The sequence below is a fragment of the Stigmatopora argus genome, chromosome 11, assembly GCF_051989625.1.
Source record: "Stigmatopora argus isolate UIUO_Sarg chromosome 11, RoL_Sarg_1.0, whole genome shotgun sequence".
NCBI classification, from domain to species: Eukaryota; Metazoa; Chordata; class Actinopteri; order Syngnathiformes; family Syngnathidae; genus Stigmatopora; species Stigmatopora argus.
The window spans coordinates 10,018,800-10,033,672 of record NC_135397.1 but is presented as its reverse complement, the minus strand read 5'-3'; the positions used below and the strand labels follow the sequence as shown (position 1 = coordinate 10,033,672).

At 42.3% G+C, this 14,873-nt stretch overlaps 1 protein-coding gene across 3 annotated transcripts in view; it reads right to left on the bottom strand.

The window, feature by feature from the left end:
* Positions 1-162: 162 nt before the first annotated feature.
* Positions 163-14,873, bottom strand: part of unc5b (unc-5 netrin receptor B) — a 42,995-nt gene continuing 28,284 nt past the window's right edge. For 2 of the 3 annotated variants that reach the window (XM_077613464.1, XM_077613466.1), the window contains exons 4-17: positions 14,648-14,751; positions 13,781-13,961; positions 13,253-13,420; positions 12,157-12,321; positions 10,604-10,636; positions 7,733-7,927; positions 6,984-7,352; positions 6,084-6,171; positions 5,737-5,911; positions 5,410-5,649; positions 2,804-2,953; positions 2,476-2,640; positions 2,224-2,402; positions 163-1,313 (exon numbers count right to left, since the gene is read on the bottom strand). In XM_077613464.1, the coding sequence (XP_077469590.1) occupies positions 1,148-1,313; positions 2,224-2,402; positions 2,476-2,640; positions 2,804-2,953; positions 5,410-5,649; positions 5,737-5,911; positions 6,084-6,171; positions 6,984-7,352; positions 7,733-7,927; positions 10,604-10,636; positions 12,157-12,321; positions 13,253-13,420; positions 13,781-13,961; positions 14,648-14,751 (2,378 nt within the window). In that variant the 3' untranslated portion in view covers positions 163-1,147. The remainder of the gene's footprint in view (positions 1,314-2,223; positions 2,403-2,475; positions 2,641-2,803; positions 2,954-5,409; positions 5,650-5,736; positions 5,912-6,083; positions 6,172-6,983; positions 7,353-7,732; positions 7,928-10,603; positions 10,637-12,156; positions 12,322-13,252; positions 13,421-13,780; positions 13,962-14,647; positions 14,752-14,873) is intronic. The other variant, XM_077613465.1, reaches the window with a different exon arrangement.

Genomic DNA, 14,873 nt, shown 5'->3' with positions numbered 1-14,873 from the left:
CTGTTCTCAGCGTGCTTTTGATTGGATTGTTTAGTCTGATATACTTTTGTTAAAAATGCTGTGTTGCGTCCAATTGTGAGGACACTTCCACAAATGTTGGCTTTTTTTTTTTTTAAATATCAGACGGAGCTTTGCCCTGAGCACAAAAATGGTTTCGATTTGCAGTGAACGACAGAATAAAAACGTGTAAGACCATCGAGAGGGCTGAAACGTTACTTAAAACATTGCCTGTAAGATTGAACGCTAAAGACAGGTGAATCTGCATCCTTCAAGGGACGGCGTTCGACTTTGGCGGCTCCACTTAAAAAAAAAAATGGCGTCACCCCCGTGACAGAGTGAGCTGCCCTCTGCTTAAAAATCCACTACGTCCCTGGAAATGGTTCACAGGGAACCAAAAGAGAAGAGCAATGATAAACAATCCCCAAATATGGATGCTAACTTAAAAAACTATACCGCAAAGGAAACTTTTAAAGGATGACCAGAGAACTCCTGCGATGAATTCTCGCCGGCGAGGAGGGCTGCAAAGTGGGAGGAGAGATTACACACCAGCATCCCCTGCCAGTTGCAATGATATAGTGTGCACGCCAAGGCTTTGAGGCATTTCGTTAGTACAATAGAAACAGTCACTCCTTCAACATGGCGAGATAAGAAGAGCTCTTCCCTCGTCCCGGTTTGATTCGCCCCGCGGCCAAAGAGCCAGAAACTCCGTTCGGGTTGCTTCTGCACCCCGAGGTTCACAATGGTGACAAAGCAATCGGGCGAATGGCCCGAGGTGCGAAGTGGCGTTCAATCAGGCGCTTCCATGCCGCTACTCAAACGTGGGTAATCCCACGTCTGCTTTTGTCATATCCTTCCGGCTTCAGGGATGCCAACCGACTACATTCCGTTTTTGTTTTTACCCTGACAGCGGCTCTATTTATATACAGAACGCGGACGTGGTCAGTTTCCGACTTTTAAGGACGAAGCGTCTTCGAGCTTGCTTTCAGATCTCGACGACGTTTCGGAGGATTTGGACGGAGCGGCGAGGGGAATGATTGGCGACGAGGTGACCGAGAGGTAATATGGCGTACTGGAAAAGGAACTGAAATGCGTTACCATCTGTGTCGTGGTGGAAATATTTATAGGCATGTTCATGATTAGTCGCCGATCAACAATCCCCATCTGTCGTCATGACGACCAGCACCTCGCTCTTGCCCATCTCTTCTAGCGCCGTCGCCAGAGAGACCAGATCTGCGTCACCCTGGTGACAAGCTTCCCATAAGTCCAGGAGAACTCCTGTGGGGCTGGGCTTTGTTGCAAAGTAGTTCAAGTACCTTTGGGGAGGGGAAGGAGGAGTTAATATTTACCAAGTCAAGTGGAAATTCCTTCATGTAGATTTAGGAATTTGGAGATTTCTTTATCGGCCACCTATAATACCATCAAAATACCTAGTGTGATGAGGTCGGGCAAGTTGACATTTTCAAAAAAATGATGAGGAAAATGGGTCTTTTAGGACAAAAAGCGGAAAAGCAGCAGGTCGGGACCTTAAAGGTACTCAGCGGTTTTGAAGCAGATGTACTGACATCCAATCAATGTTATGTTGGTACATTCCTGCTGATCACATGTAAGTTGTATATCAAGCAAGAATGGGGGGAAAAAGTATATCAAGCAAGAATGGGGGGAAAAAGTCCACCTAAAAAGCTTGAAAAAACTATCCAAATGTTCATTATTAAGAGCATTTAAACATGTAGTTTGTAGTAAACATGTCTATCTTTTTTTGGGGAATGTTTTGCAGGCACCAAATTCCAAATGAGAAAATGGCCAAAAATTTGAGGAATTTAACCATTAAATTACCTCTTTCTTTTTAAACATATTGCTCAATTATTGTATTGTTTTGTTTACATTTTATACAACTTATTTGGTCTTGGGGTTTGATTATGTGATTAAAGGTTTTAAAAAAAAAAAAACCCTGTGCTGTCAATGCTATGAAAACATGCCTGCGGAAAATTTAAATAAGGCATCCCTTCATCGATTTCCCATATTGTGGGAGTGAACTGGAACGCAATACTTGCAATCAAGTGGGACTGTAAATCAATATAATTTCCTACATGTGAATGAGCAAACTTGGGTGGGCTCTACAGTGATATTAGTTCTCCTAATGTAAAAAGTGTGCCTTGGCTAGTTGGGGGGGATAAAAACAGCATGAAAGTGTAAGCAAGGTCTTGAAAGAGTAAAAGGGCTGACCTGTCAAAGCCTAAACTGCACGCCAGTAATCTCCAGTCGCACCCTCGGGCGCTCGGCGCGTCCAGACTGGCGCAGATCTTCTGGCGGATGGAGCAAGGCAGGCGGAAGGCATATGGTCCTACTTGAGAAGAGGGCAGGCAAGAGCCTGCTGAGGGGAGCGGCGAGTGCGGGGGGAGCGTCTGGATGGAGTCAAGAAGAAAAAAAAAGTGGCGAAAAAATGGTTGGAGGACAGTCTAGCGCGGCTGCCGTTACCTCCTGGATGTCGGTGTGCAGCTGAAAGATTTGTCCCTCCCCTTCCACTTGTCGCACACAGATTTTACAAGAGAGCAGTGATACCGCCAAGCTGCTTCGTTCCAGGCTGAAGGTGCAATGCAGAGGTCGCTGACTGCCGCTCCAAATGTGATAGAACGGGATCTCCTGGTAGAAAGACCAAATGAAGCTCAACAAGAGAACATCTATGATTTGTTTACATTTTCTGTTACACTTCTCGGTTGTCCGTCTATTGTCGTCAATGTGTGTTTTTCACATTTATCTTCTTTTTCTAACAACCACAACGTGTCGTCGTGAAAGAGGTGCTCACCTGGTACTTGGCCAGTAGTTTGCTTCTCCAGTAAGTGTGAGGGATGTCGTGAATGGACAGACGCAGGTTGTGGTAGCTGTCTTTAAACAGAAGTGGTTTAGGGTCCTCCAGTAAGACCCCACCGAGACTTCGCTCCAGATCCAGCACTTCCTGTAAGAAGAAAGGCTTTGGCATTTAATCCCTGTATTGATTTTTCTATGGATTTGGGCATTAAATATACCTGCACATACGATGAGAGCAATACGCGTCTTACTGTCTGCATTATAAATACTAATTCCTACAAATAGTGGAGTGTAATATTTGGTGACATTTTCTCTCTGATTGGTGGCTTAGGCAATGAAAATGTCTCACTGTAAAAAGTGTTTATGAAGGCCCAACAATAGTTTTTAATACAGTCGTACCTCGTGATACGACCGCTCGTCATACAACATGCTCGTGTTACGACGGAAATTTCTATCGAATAATTCGCCCGAGATACGATCAAAATTTCGTGATGCGACCAAGCCAGGTGGCCATGGCACTGTCTTTTTTTGCATCTCTTTCGTGTATAAAATATATCTACGAGCACTGGGCGGACTTTGCATTTCCACACCCGTTTTTTTCCCCCACATTGGTCTACATTTACATACAAGGTAAACAACAATGAATCGGCAGAGTTTTGCAAAGAAAAGATCTGGAATACACTCGGTAATCAGACACGGGGAAGCGGCAAGTTCCAAACAACTCTTGATGCGTTCGTTTTGAAGACTCCGGCGGAACGTCCGGGTGGGGTCAACCCGTTACAAAGGTGAAAGAGATTAAAACAAAATTAGAATTCAGTTTTGTGTGAAGTTACATTAAACGTTGAGTGTCTGTATATATTTATCCAAGTGAATTTAAATTTGTTTGTTTGTTTACGAGTGCGTTGTTGCCGTGGATAAAGTCTCCCCGAACACCTCCCCCCGCCTCCGTATGTATGTCGCTGACTATATCCCCGGCGAAATGCGTCTAATTTTACTTCTATTAAACACATTTTATTACTATTAAACCACGCGTTATTTATTACTTTGTCAATATATGGCGAATTAGAAGAAATAAAACATTTTTTCCAATCCAATATCCTGGTTTTGGTGTTTTTTCAGAGGGTTGGAACGAATTAATTTGTTTTTAGTTCATTTCAATGGGAAACGTCCGCTCGAGTTACGAAAAGCTCGTCATACGGTCTCAGTCTCGGAACGGATTACGATCGTATGTCGAGGTACCACTGTAGTAGTGTAAAGTCAAAGAAAAAAATGAATAAATTGTTGGATTGGGCGCAAGTAAAGACCGATGTCAACAACCCTGACAAATTCGCAAGTTGGCCGCGACTGTCAGCCTGGTGCTTTCTAGCATTGATGTGGTTAGCACGTTTCCTCTCAATACAATCATGCATGTTTGAAACATCCGCGGCTGAATACAATTATGAAGGAGAAGACTGCTGTTTTTGAGTATATTTCTCAGTCTGCCGCAGTATATTGTTCTTTTAAAAATATATCAATACAAATTAGTCACTGTCTGCACATCTCGCGTCACCCGTTTTAGTATAACATACAATGGAGAATGAAATCAACATATAACCTAACAACGTGCTTAAATGTAGGGAAGAAATGTCAACTTGAGAAAATTACTTTTACAGCACATTTAAAGTTTTTAAGTGATCTCAGGTGAAATAGGTACAGTCTGGTGATTGAAACATAATTCCGAAGTGATATCAGGTGAAAGGAAAAATATATCCTGTCACCTGTTCATATATTTCTCAAAACCTGCCTTGGAGAGAATGTAGCCAATTTCAAGGGAAGTGGGAGACAGAATAATTTTTAAGAGCGAGCTATGTATATGTATGCACAGAGAAAGTTGCAATACTTGAGAATTATAGCATAACATTTCATTACTCAACTAGACGCGCTGAGGAATATAAGCAGAGAAATGAGGGAGGTCAACAATCTTTTGCTGAAGAACTCTTCATGCATTCATAAAGATTAAGGAGACGGTATAACTCATACATATTTTTTTGAATATAGAGACCAGGGAATGATTCCGTTTGAGACGTCTGATTTAATGGCACTGTGTTACTAACCCTAAACATCCCACCATCTTATTTCAATAAGGAGTCTATGCTTATTTTTTTATTTTTAGGCAATCACCACACCCTCTGAAACCTCTGATAAGATTAAAATTGTCATTATACAACCAGCAAGCAAAGTCATTGTAATTTACCACGGCAGCAGATAGTTGAAAGCCGTTCCAAAAAACGTCAAAGGACCCGTGAATGATAGATTTCTTTATCCTTTTGAGATGTGCTGCCCAATATTCGGATTTCCAAATAGGCACTCCACAATTTGACATTTCAGAGATACCTTGTTGAATAATCCGTATTTTTCAGGGCAAAGGTGTGATGCAAGTCAAAAAGTGAAGGTGAAACTGAAGGTATTCAAAGGCAGTTAAAACCTCGAATTTTCAAATTGTTGTGATTTTCAAGTCTGAAAAGGATATTTTTCACAAACAACTTTTTGCTGAGTGACTCGGAGGAACGTGGGATAGCATTCAGTCCTTCAAAAGATCTCAGGAAAAGAAATGCCCTCACCAACCTTGAGTGCGTGAGGCGTGTCGTGGATGCAGTAAACGCGAAGGCTGTAGTCCAGGGAGAGGCAGGGTGCTTTGGGCGCAAAGAGTGCCAACTGAAGGCGCTTGCAGGCCGGTTGCGGAGGGCACGACTGACCCACCAGGCCGTACGTGCCCAGCTGCTCCATGAGAACGTGACAGCACTCCTCCTCCAACTGCAGATAGCAGGGAGAAGACAAACTTTCCTCTCCCACCGTCAGCACCTCCTGGGGGAGATAACAGGAGCCAAGTGGGTCTCAACAGTAGCGTCCAATGGGGACCACTGTCTCATTTCCGTCGCGACGCAGCCTTACCTCCCATGCTCCCTGGTGGGTCTGCGTCTTGAGTGTGAGTGTCCAGTCAAGTGTTGGCGTGTCTAACTGGGCACAGTGGGGCAAGGTGAGGACGACGGGGCGGTTGAGGAGCATAGCAGATGGACCGCAGCTCACGGCGGGGCTCAGCACCGTCTGACTGCCTTCAGACGGCAACCTGTGAACGTCACGCGAAGACGGCTCGTTTCAAAAGCTGCCAAAATGTCACATTCGACTTCCAGGAGAACAAGAAGAGGAGTCACAACGCGATATTTCCCGCTCAAGTGAGATTAAGGCCCGCGGCCCCGTGCACGTGCGTGGCAAATTGCGCCGAGATAATGGACACTTACGTCGTTTTGTCCCATTTGCTGATAATGAGGTACATCTCGTAGAACTTCCCCTGGGGGATGGTCCCAGGCGGGACCAGCAGACTCACACCTAATGGGGACATTACATTTTAAAAACCATATATCGACCCTTTTTATATTAAATATGCAGTAATACCTTGACATTTGAGGAATTTGAGATACGGGTAAAATTCCGAGAAAATATTTGCCTTGAGATACGAGACAAATTTTGAGATACGAGCATACGAGACAGCCAGGTGGCCGAGACGCGAGAGGCTGCTTATGATTTCAGCGCACTGTCTTTCTCGCCGCTTCTCCCTCGTGCAAAGATCTCTACGAGCACTGGGCGGAGCGTTGCAGTTTTTTGGTGCAATGAAGGGTAGTGCAAAGACAAGGCGTATGATGACAATCAATATTAAGCATGAAATAATCGAAAAACATGAGTAGTGTACGCGTGACTGAGCTAGCTCGCCAATACGTATGGAGAAGCAGAAAGTTCGCTTGGAAAGCCGAGGTGGAATACATTAATCTCTTTGCCTAGGTTATTGCACAAGAAGGATTAAATTCAGTGTAAAGTAAGATTACAACTTTTTTTAAAGTGTGTGTATAGGATTTTAAGTTAAATTTGAAGTGTATGTTATGTTACGAGCGCATCCGTCAAGTCTTTCTCTATCTATCGCTCTCACGAAAAAAATATTTAACAGGCAAGAAAGCATCCTAAATTAACCGCCCTTTCCCGTGATGTCATGAACACCATTATCTCAGGCACCTGTGCGCGAATCTTTCAGTGTGTAAGTGTGTGGGTAGAATTGATAAATGTATATACATGTCTATATTTTCTCCATTATTCACACGAAGGTCCTTTATTTTAGGTGTTGTCTCTCGATGGAATGCATTGACTACCTGTGTTGGGGATGGTGAGACGCCCCCCCAGATGACCCAGGGTGGCGCTGGTGCTCAACCCTGGATCTCTGGACAACGTATGGCTGTGGAATTGTCGCTCCCTCCCTCCAGTGCCCACAGACTTAAGGCTGAGGATCTCGCCGTCTGCTGAGCACACGTCAGCGGGGATCTCCAGCGAGGAAAGAGTGGAGGAGTTATAAACCTTGATCTTGAGATTGGGCAAGGGGTCCAGCAGGGGGGAAGTGGTCATGGGAATTTTGTGGTGGCATTCGTTAACACTCTGCTGCAAAGAGAAGAGTGGCCCGCGGAATGCTCCCGCTGTGACCGTCAAGTCGGGGGGTGCTGATGGATGCTGAGGGTGAAGGTTATCTGTGGACACACACACAAACAAGAGTTCGAGAAAGGCTTTTCTCTTATCTGCAAAAATGAAGCTGCCCACAGCTGAGAGTGCAAAAAGTGATGCAAGTGAACTGGATTAATGTTGCTAATTAATATTTGATGGTCCGAACAAGAGAAGAGATACCATGACAAATGCTTTGAACTCTAAAAAAAAAAGGAATGTGGGGAAGAAGGGAGAACTGTCTACTTGAGTGGTGTTAATGGTATGACGCTATAAAAAAAAAATTCCGGACAAAAATAGAAAGATGTACTGTAAGTAGAAACCAAATGGGAAAACATAAGTCTATATCAAGGGGGAAAAAAGGCAAAAAGAAAACGCTGTGTGTTTGTTTGTGTTAATAATACCTTACCTTGTCTGGGAGGTTTGTAGTTGCCAGGGTGAAAGGCAGCAGTGAGAGCAGAAGAAGAGTCGGTGATGTCTCCGTGGAGATGGGCGCATCCGCGGCGGTACGCCAATACGCCCACGCACAGCACCAGAATCACGCACAACAGAAGCGCCCCCACTATACCGGCGTAGAATGCCACACCCATTTCTGGAGCAGGTGCTGAAAAAAAATGTTTCAGAAAATGTGAGTACACCAATGTTCACATTAAAAAATCATTCAAGGGAAAGAGAGGTTAGTAAGTATCGCGAGTACACACACAATTTTGAATTCATCAATAATAGGATAGCGGCTGAGTTGTTAGCGCAACGGCCTCACAGTTCTGGGGTTGAGGGTTTGGTACTTGGACGTTTGGTCGCCGGACTTTTGGTCGCCGGACGTTTGGTCGCCAGGAAGGTTATTGATAATTACCATTTAAAATTGTTGCTCAAATTCCCTAAATACAAACTGTGAATTATTATTTTGTCATAATGCCCTATTAATTATTAGGCTAAAGAAAAGCTCAAAATTTCACATACTTTTATTGTGTTTTGTTGGAGAACTTGTTAAGACCCTGACTGACGTAGCTTCTTAAAGGGACAACTCATGTACATACAAACTCTTATACACTCACACGTCCGCTCAGTGAAACTGCTCAGGGCCATTGTTGGCTTTGATTGATGCGTAGACCGTGTTGTTTTACCTTGTTTGGTCGCCGGACTTTTGGTCGCCGGACTTTTGGTTCCCGGACGTTTGGTCGACGCACGTTTGGGTCCGGGCAACCAAACGTCCGGCGACCAAAAGTCTGGCGACCAAACGTCCGGTCACGGAGGGTTCGATCCCAGGTCAGTCTTCACTGTATGGAGTTTGCATGTCCCCCCCCGGGCTTGTGTGGGTTTTCTCAAGGTACTCCAGTTTACCCTCACATCCCAAAAAGCAGGTAGGCTGGTTGAACATTCTAAATTGCCCCTAGGTATGATTGTGAGTGTGAATGGTTGACGGTAAAACGTAAAAGAAAAAAAAAAATATATATATATAAAGACCTGGTTTGGTTGACCCAGATATGGCTTTCGTCCAAAGTTTAAAAATATAAAACGAGGACAGAGGATTTCGTCATCCGCCTGTTTCTTTGAGGAAAAAAAATGTAAAAAGCGAATCACTTTACAACAGTTAAGGAGGAGCAGCAATCTCAACGAATCGTGCCGTTTCTAGTATATAAACACGTGCATGTAATTTGATGGATCTGCCAATCTTCCTGCTATAATGTTTTCTCTTTCCACTGGATTTGGGGTTGTAAAGGATAATCCAGCAAAGTAAAAATGATCGTCAGACATAAACCCAACCCGGATGAAGATCTTGGCCTCATGTTCACCTGCTCCCTACCGAGTTCCATCTCTTTCCTCTCCTGCTGTCTGATTGCCGGTTGGGATTAGATGGCTCAACGCAGCCTCTTCAGCCCTGACTACTCAAAACAGCAATTAGGCATAATTGCTGTTTTTATTTGCTCCTGGGCTCTCCTTACAGTTGTGAATAGTAATTTACTTTAAAGCCCATGTGTTAAACAAAAATGCATGTGTTGACAATACAAACGAGTGAAGGTATTGAAGGCACTAGCAGCTTTTGCGCTAGCCAAGTAAGCCACCCTTTATTAATTTTTCGCACCATCCTCTGTGAAAGCCGTAATTGAGGCGGAATGTTGTCAGCAATGACAACGTTCAAGAAGCGACGCGTCGCTCTCAAGACGCTGGCGCTGTTGTCAACATTCAGCTGCGTGTCAAAATCCTACTTTGATGAGTTCTACCCTTGAGCTTTATCAAATAAAAATGTCAGAATGGCAAAAAAATGCCTTGCAAGTCGTGAAAAGTGCATTGTGACCTGTTGATTTGAAAAATGTTCAAATTGCATATTAGTTTTTATTATTTGATAGTTCACTGTGTAGTAAACCTGTTCCAATTTAACGATATAACTAAATGAACCAGATACGACAGAACCTGTCTGCATTATAAAATTGACCGTTTTTAAAAACAGACTATTTTAGAGTGTGCCAAAGTTAGTGCAGAAACGACTGAACCAGACTCTAAAAAAGTAAGACACTATGAAAAGAGTGTTCTAACTGGTGGCACCATCGCGCGATAGACAAGACAATGCCGGAACTCTCACACTTTTCCCATACTGCAGTCAGAACCTTGTCGAAATGAAAAAAGTCGATATCAGGTAAGTTGCATGAGTGGAGACAAACAAGACAGGTAAGAAAAAAATCAGGTGGTTAACAAAAAATAGAGAGGAGATTGCTAAGGTTATTTGTTGACAAGGCAGAACAAGAAGACGACAAAGAACAAGAAAGAAGTGGAAGGTGATGTACAACGAGTAACAGTGGAAAGGGGTGAAAAAAGCGCAGGAAAGCCAGGGGCAGACTTGTTTGAAGGGGAGCGCCTCCACGCTCATGTGGCACGATGGAACCAAATCCGACAGGCGTCCGCACTTATTACCAGAAATGGAACAATAGGGAATTAGGTGCATTACTCCAGCCTCACTCCCCTGAGCCCATGTCACATTGCTCTGAAGGAATTAGCATCACTTTAACGCTAAACCAAATCACAGATTAGCTGAACAAATCAACCGTGCTGTCTTTCCACCTCACAGCTGGTAACTGGCAACTTTCTCTTCATTTCACACACACTGTGTATTTTAATTTATTACCAATTGCAGGACACTGTGATTCAGAGGCATGAAAGTAAGGCGAGACATCCTATTTTGAGGGAACGTACGACAATAACACTGAACACAACACAGATGTTAGGAAGTCACGGCAAACAACACGGAGTATGAAAGGAAAAAAAAAGTGGCTAAATGACTTACGATGGCTTGCATGTTCAATAGAAACCTTTTTATCTGTTTGAACAGGAGAGAAAACAAAAGACAAAAAAAAATGAAAAGAATGGACCATGTTTTTGCAAATCAAAGACAGAAACAGAATCCAAAAAACAAGAAAAGTATACACGTTTACATCAAAAGATAAATAAAATAAATAGTCTGCCACAGCTACATTAAAATAGTTATTTAGTCAAATCCAAAAGACTGGCAATAAAAATTGGTTACAAATACCTAACAGCCATTCTTTGTCTGTGCTGTGCAAAGGAGATGATTAAAATTGTGCTATCAAATCTGGCCATGACATTCTTTTCCCCCTGGCAGGATGCAAAACTAACTTCATTCCATTTTTATAAACACCTTTCCCTAGGCAGGAGCACCCACAATATTATATTACAAGACCAAAATACACATCGGCACACTTGATACAATGCAGGCGTACCTGATAAAATGACCCCTCAATCCTAATGCCTTCAATTCCCATTCGTTCAACAGTGGGAGCCGCCAACGACAACAAAAAAGACAGTAACGACAGCTACATTTGTTTCCTCTCAAAGCAAAAACAAACGAGACACGAGCGAGCCAAATAATAACACCAGAAACGATAAAAACCAGTCAATCAGTGATCCGTAGAACGCCAAGTGACACATTCACAGATAGTCTACGGTGGAACGCTTCCCTGTGTCACAATGACTTGTGTGTATCTTTCCCTGGCAACCTCATGAGTCCGTTGTGTTCGCTAGATCACAGAGGGTTTTTGTTTTATCTGCTTCTCCATGCAAGAGACTTTATGACAGGAATTGCGTAAATAGTGTAGAAGTAAAGCTCAACCTATACTGCATCCACCCACTCGTTTGCTTTGTCCAAATAATTAGGCGTGTTGCGATAGATGGTTTTGTGTGTGTGTGTATGTCTTAAGTGGCCTCCGTGGATGTCTATGTTGTTGACTGTAACACACTGTCAGCTGAATCTCTCCTTGCTCATCAAGGGAAACGCAGTTGGCGTCAGGGTGAATCTGACTCAAGTTTCATATGCTTTACACTGGGCTAATTTTTCCACTCTGATGTATCATGCTTTTTTCCCATTCATCTTCTCGCCTTCTTTCACTCTCCATCTGTGCTGTTTTGACGAAGCCTTCTTTTGCGGGCTAACATGTTCCTTCTTGAAACATCCGTTTTTTTCTTCTTTTGTTCTTTTTCTTTGGCACTATCATGTCCTTCCATGCTGCTACTCAAAGTTTCACACCTTGGGGAATACATTTCTGTACAAAAATCGCTTGGACACGCACCGCACCCTATAAATGTAGTCTGACTTTCCAAAAGAATCACTTTTTTTTTCTATTATCCTCTGAATGACCACCTGGGGCGGCAAATAAAATCGAAGGGGATTTGTTCTGATGGAGGCCTTCGGCGCGCTACATCTTCTCAGATACTACGCAAATGAAAGCTTTGCACAGATTTAGTCTGTATTCAGGGTCCAGTAAAGGTAAGGGTTGAAATATGAAATGCGTGACGTTGACTCGGTACATTCACGTTACTTACTGCGTGAGCAGAGCCCCACGGTACAGTTTTTATTCTCCATCATGCTCCCGCTGCAGTGCTTGCCCCCATTCCTAGGTGGAGGGGCTTGGCATTCGCGGCTTCTCCAATGGGTGCAATCAGTGCTACAGGCAGACCACTTTGCCCATTCGGTCCAGCCTCCATCCACTGGAATGACACAACAGAGGCGAATACGTCAACCAGCAACAAGAGCAATGAATTGAGCATGACTTGAGTCATAATGAATTCTATGTAATGGGTTAAAGTGTCTCATTTGGCAATCTGTAGATGCTTTCTTATCTGATTCATTACATCTGGCCGACAAAGCTCCAAGTGTCACGGCGGTGTATAACATGTAATTAACACAGTGGTTCTGACGTGAATGACAAAATGAGAGCAATCTTATTGCGCGACTGATGATGGGAGCAGTGGGGAACACAATTTGTCTTGTTTGACCTTGTCTGACATCTGTTTTTAAGCAATGTTTAGCTGTGGAATCGATAGTTGATCTCAGCTTTTTGTCTATCATGTCAGATTTCTGAACTCTAGAATTCTAAAAAATATTACAATCACTACACTTTACATACTGTATGTCTTTGATTTTTATACTATAATATAGACATGCATGCAATAACATATGAAATAAACAAGCAATACTGCTATGTTAATTTAACACTAATATTTTACAAAAGATATGGCTTGTTGTAAGGATGTAGTAAAATGTAAAATAGTCGTGTGTATATATATATATATATATATATATATATATATATATATATATATATATATATATATATATATATATATATATATATATATATATATATATATATATATATATATAGGGATTCTATTCATTCATTTATTTATTTTCTGTTTCACTTATTCTCACATGTATTGCATGGGAATTCTATTTGCACTTTAATTTTACCCATTAAAAGCCTTTTGGAAAAAAAGAGGGTTTGGACTGTCACTTATTTAAAGTATTTTTTTTAAATTACAGGGATAAACTGCAAAATAAAAAATCTGTCCGTCTCATCTGAAAAGCTGCATGACTACAGGCGACAAGGACTAAGACAAATGAGACTGTCATGCTAACCTGGGCACAGTGTGGTGCAAGTCACTCTCTGGAAGGGTTGGCCTTCACAGAAGGCTCCTCCATTGAGTGGGGCAGGGTTGGTGCAGCTTCGCGTTCGTCGTTGCCAGCCCCGCCCACATTTGGTGTTGCACTCGGACCATTCGGTCCATGAGGACCATCCGCCGCTCACTGACAAACAGACAACCAACAAATGCCGAATGCATTACTGTACTAGTACATTTTTAAAAACAGAAAAAACAATGCCAGAAAAAGCAGTCTTGGCAACAGCTTGAACACAATAAACCTAATATATAATGTCTCGCTCTCCCTCTCTCTCTGCACACACAAACTCAAGCAATGCAGCACAATTTGTAGAATTGAAGACCAACTGGATGAGATTCAGTACCTTTCAATACCATAATCCAATACAGGGTAACTGTATCAAACATTGTAGAACTGTTTGAGAACTCAGTTTTGAAACTTTGAAAGTTGTGTTCTCGTTTTGAGTGGGAGGTGTAAAAATGATGAGAAGGGAAACTTTGACATTACCGTAAACAATGAGAGTTGCTGTGCTGCTTCGTCTTTTGGCCACAACATTACGAGCCAAGCAGGTGTAGTTGGCTGTGTCTGAGAGTCTGGCCTGTTTTATTATCAAATTGTTATCAATGGTGATCATAAAGTTGGAGTCCTGCGAAGGGACAATGACATCTTCGTTCTTCAGCCAGTCCACCTGAAAGATAAAAGAACCTCATTCGTAGATCATTCTTCTAAAGGAAGAATCAAAAATCATCCATGACAGTCTTTAGTAGTTCTGTTGAATATTGGCAGTCAGAAAAATCATTAGAAATGGCTAAAAGCTCGGTAAAGATCTATTGGGTTGTTGCTGGGATATATAAAAAATATAAAACCAAACTGCAGCTAAAGGTAAAACAAAATGTTGGGGTTGGCAAAAGCAATCGCTAATTATTAACAATACAGTATTTTTGCTTAACTCATTTATGTAACCAAAATTTAGAGCATTGTTGGAAACTATTCTGTGCTTCTGTATTGTTTGAATACCCATACGTAGATACTATTTAATAAAAACTGTAGTAAATTCTAAAATGTCAATAATGTTTTCAATTATCTTTTAAAAACAAGCCCCTTTTTATTTTTCCTTAATATAGATGTCATATTTGGAGAGAAAATAGTTTTAGTGGTTGAATTTAGAATATTGCGATTAATTTCTGACTTCTCAGGGAAGCCCATTCTTCAGTTTTATTCAAAAGTGTCAATTAAATAGTAATTTCTTCAATCCTAACCAAAATGTTGAACCCAGAGGCCACCAAAATTGATAATTGTCTATCGAACATCTGAGACGACAGATGGAAAGCAATTTATCGAAAGTATTCTCCAGTGATTGTGAGAGTGTTCTACCTCAGCAGCGGGCATGCCCTCTGGGGGGCGGCACTGCAACAAAACCTCCTGTTCAAGTCGCACCTCCCGCCCCAATGGTTCCTGCTCAAAGTTTTTCCTCAAGTCTAGGGCGCAGAAACACAGATCAAGAATTAGCGATACTTATGTTGTGACTTCTAACTGAACATTCACTTTACCACTGACATTACATAATAGACGTACAGTGTAACAATCACACATCATTTCA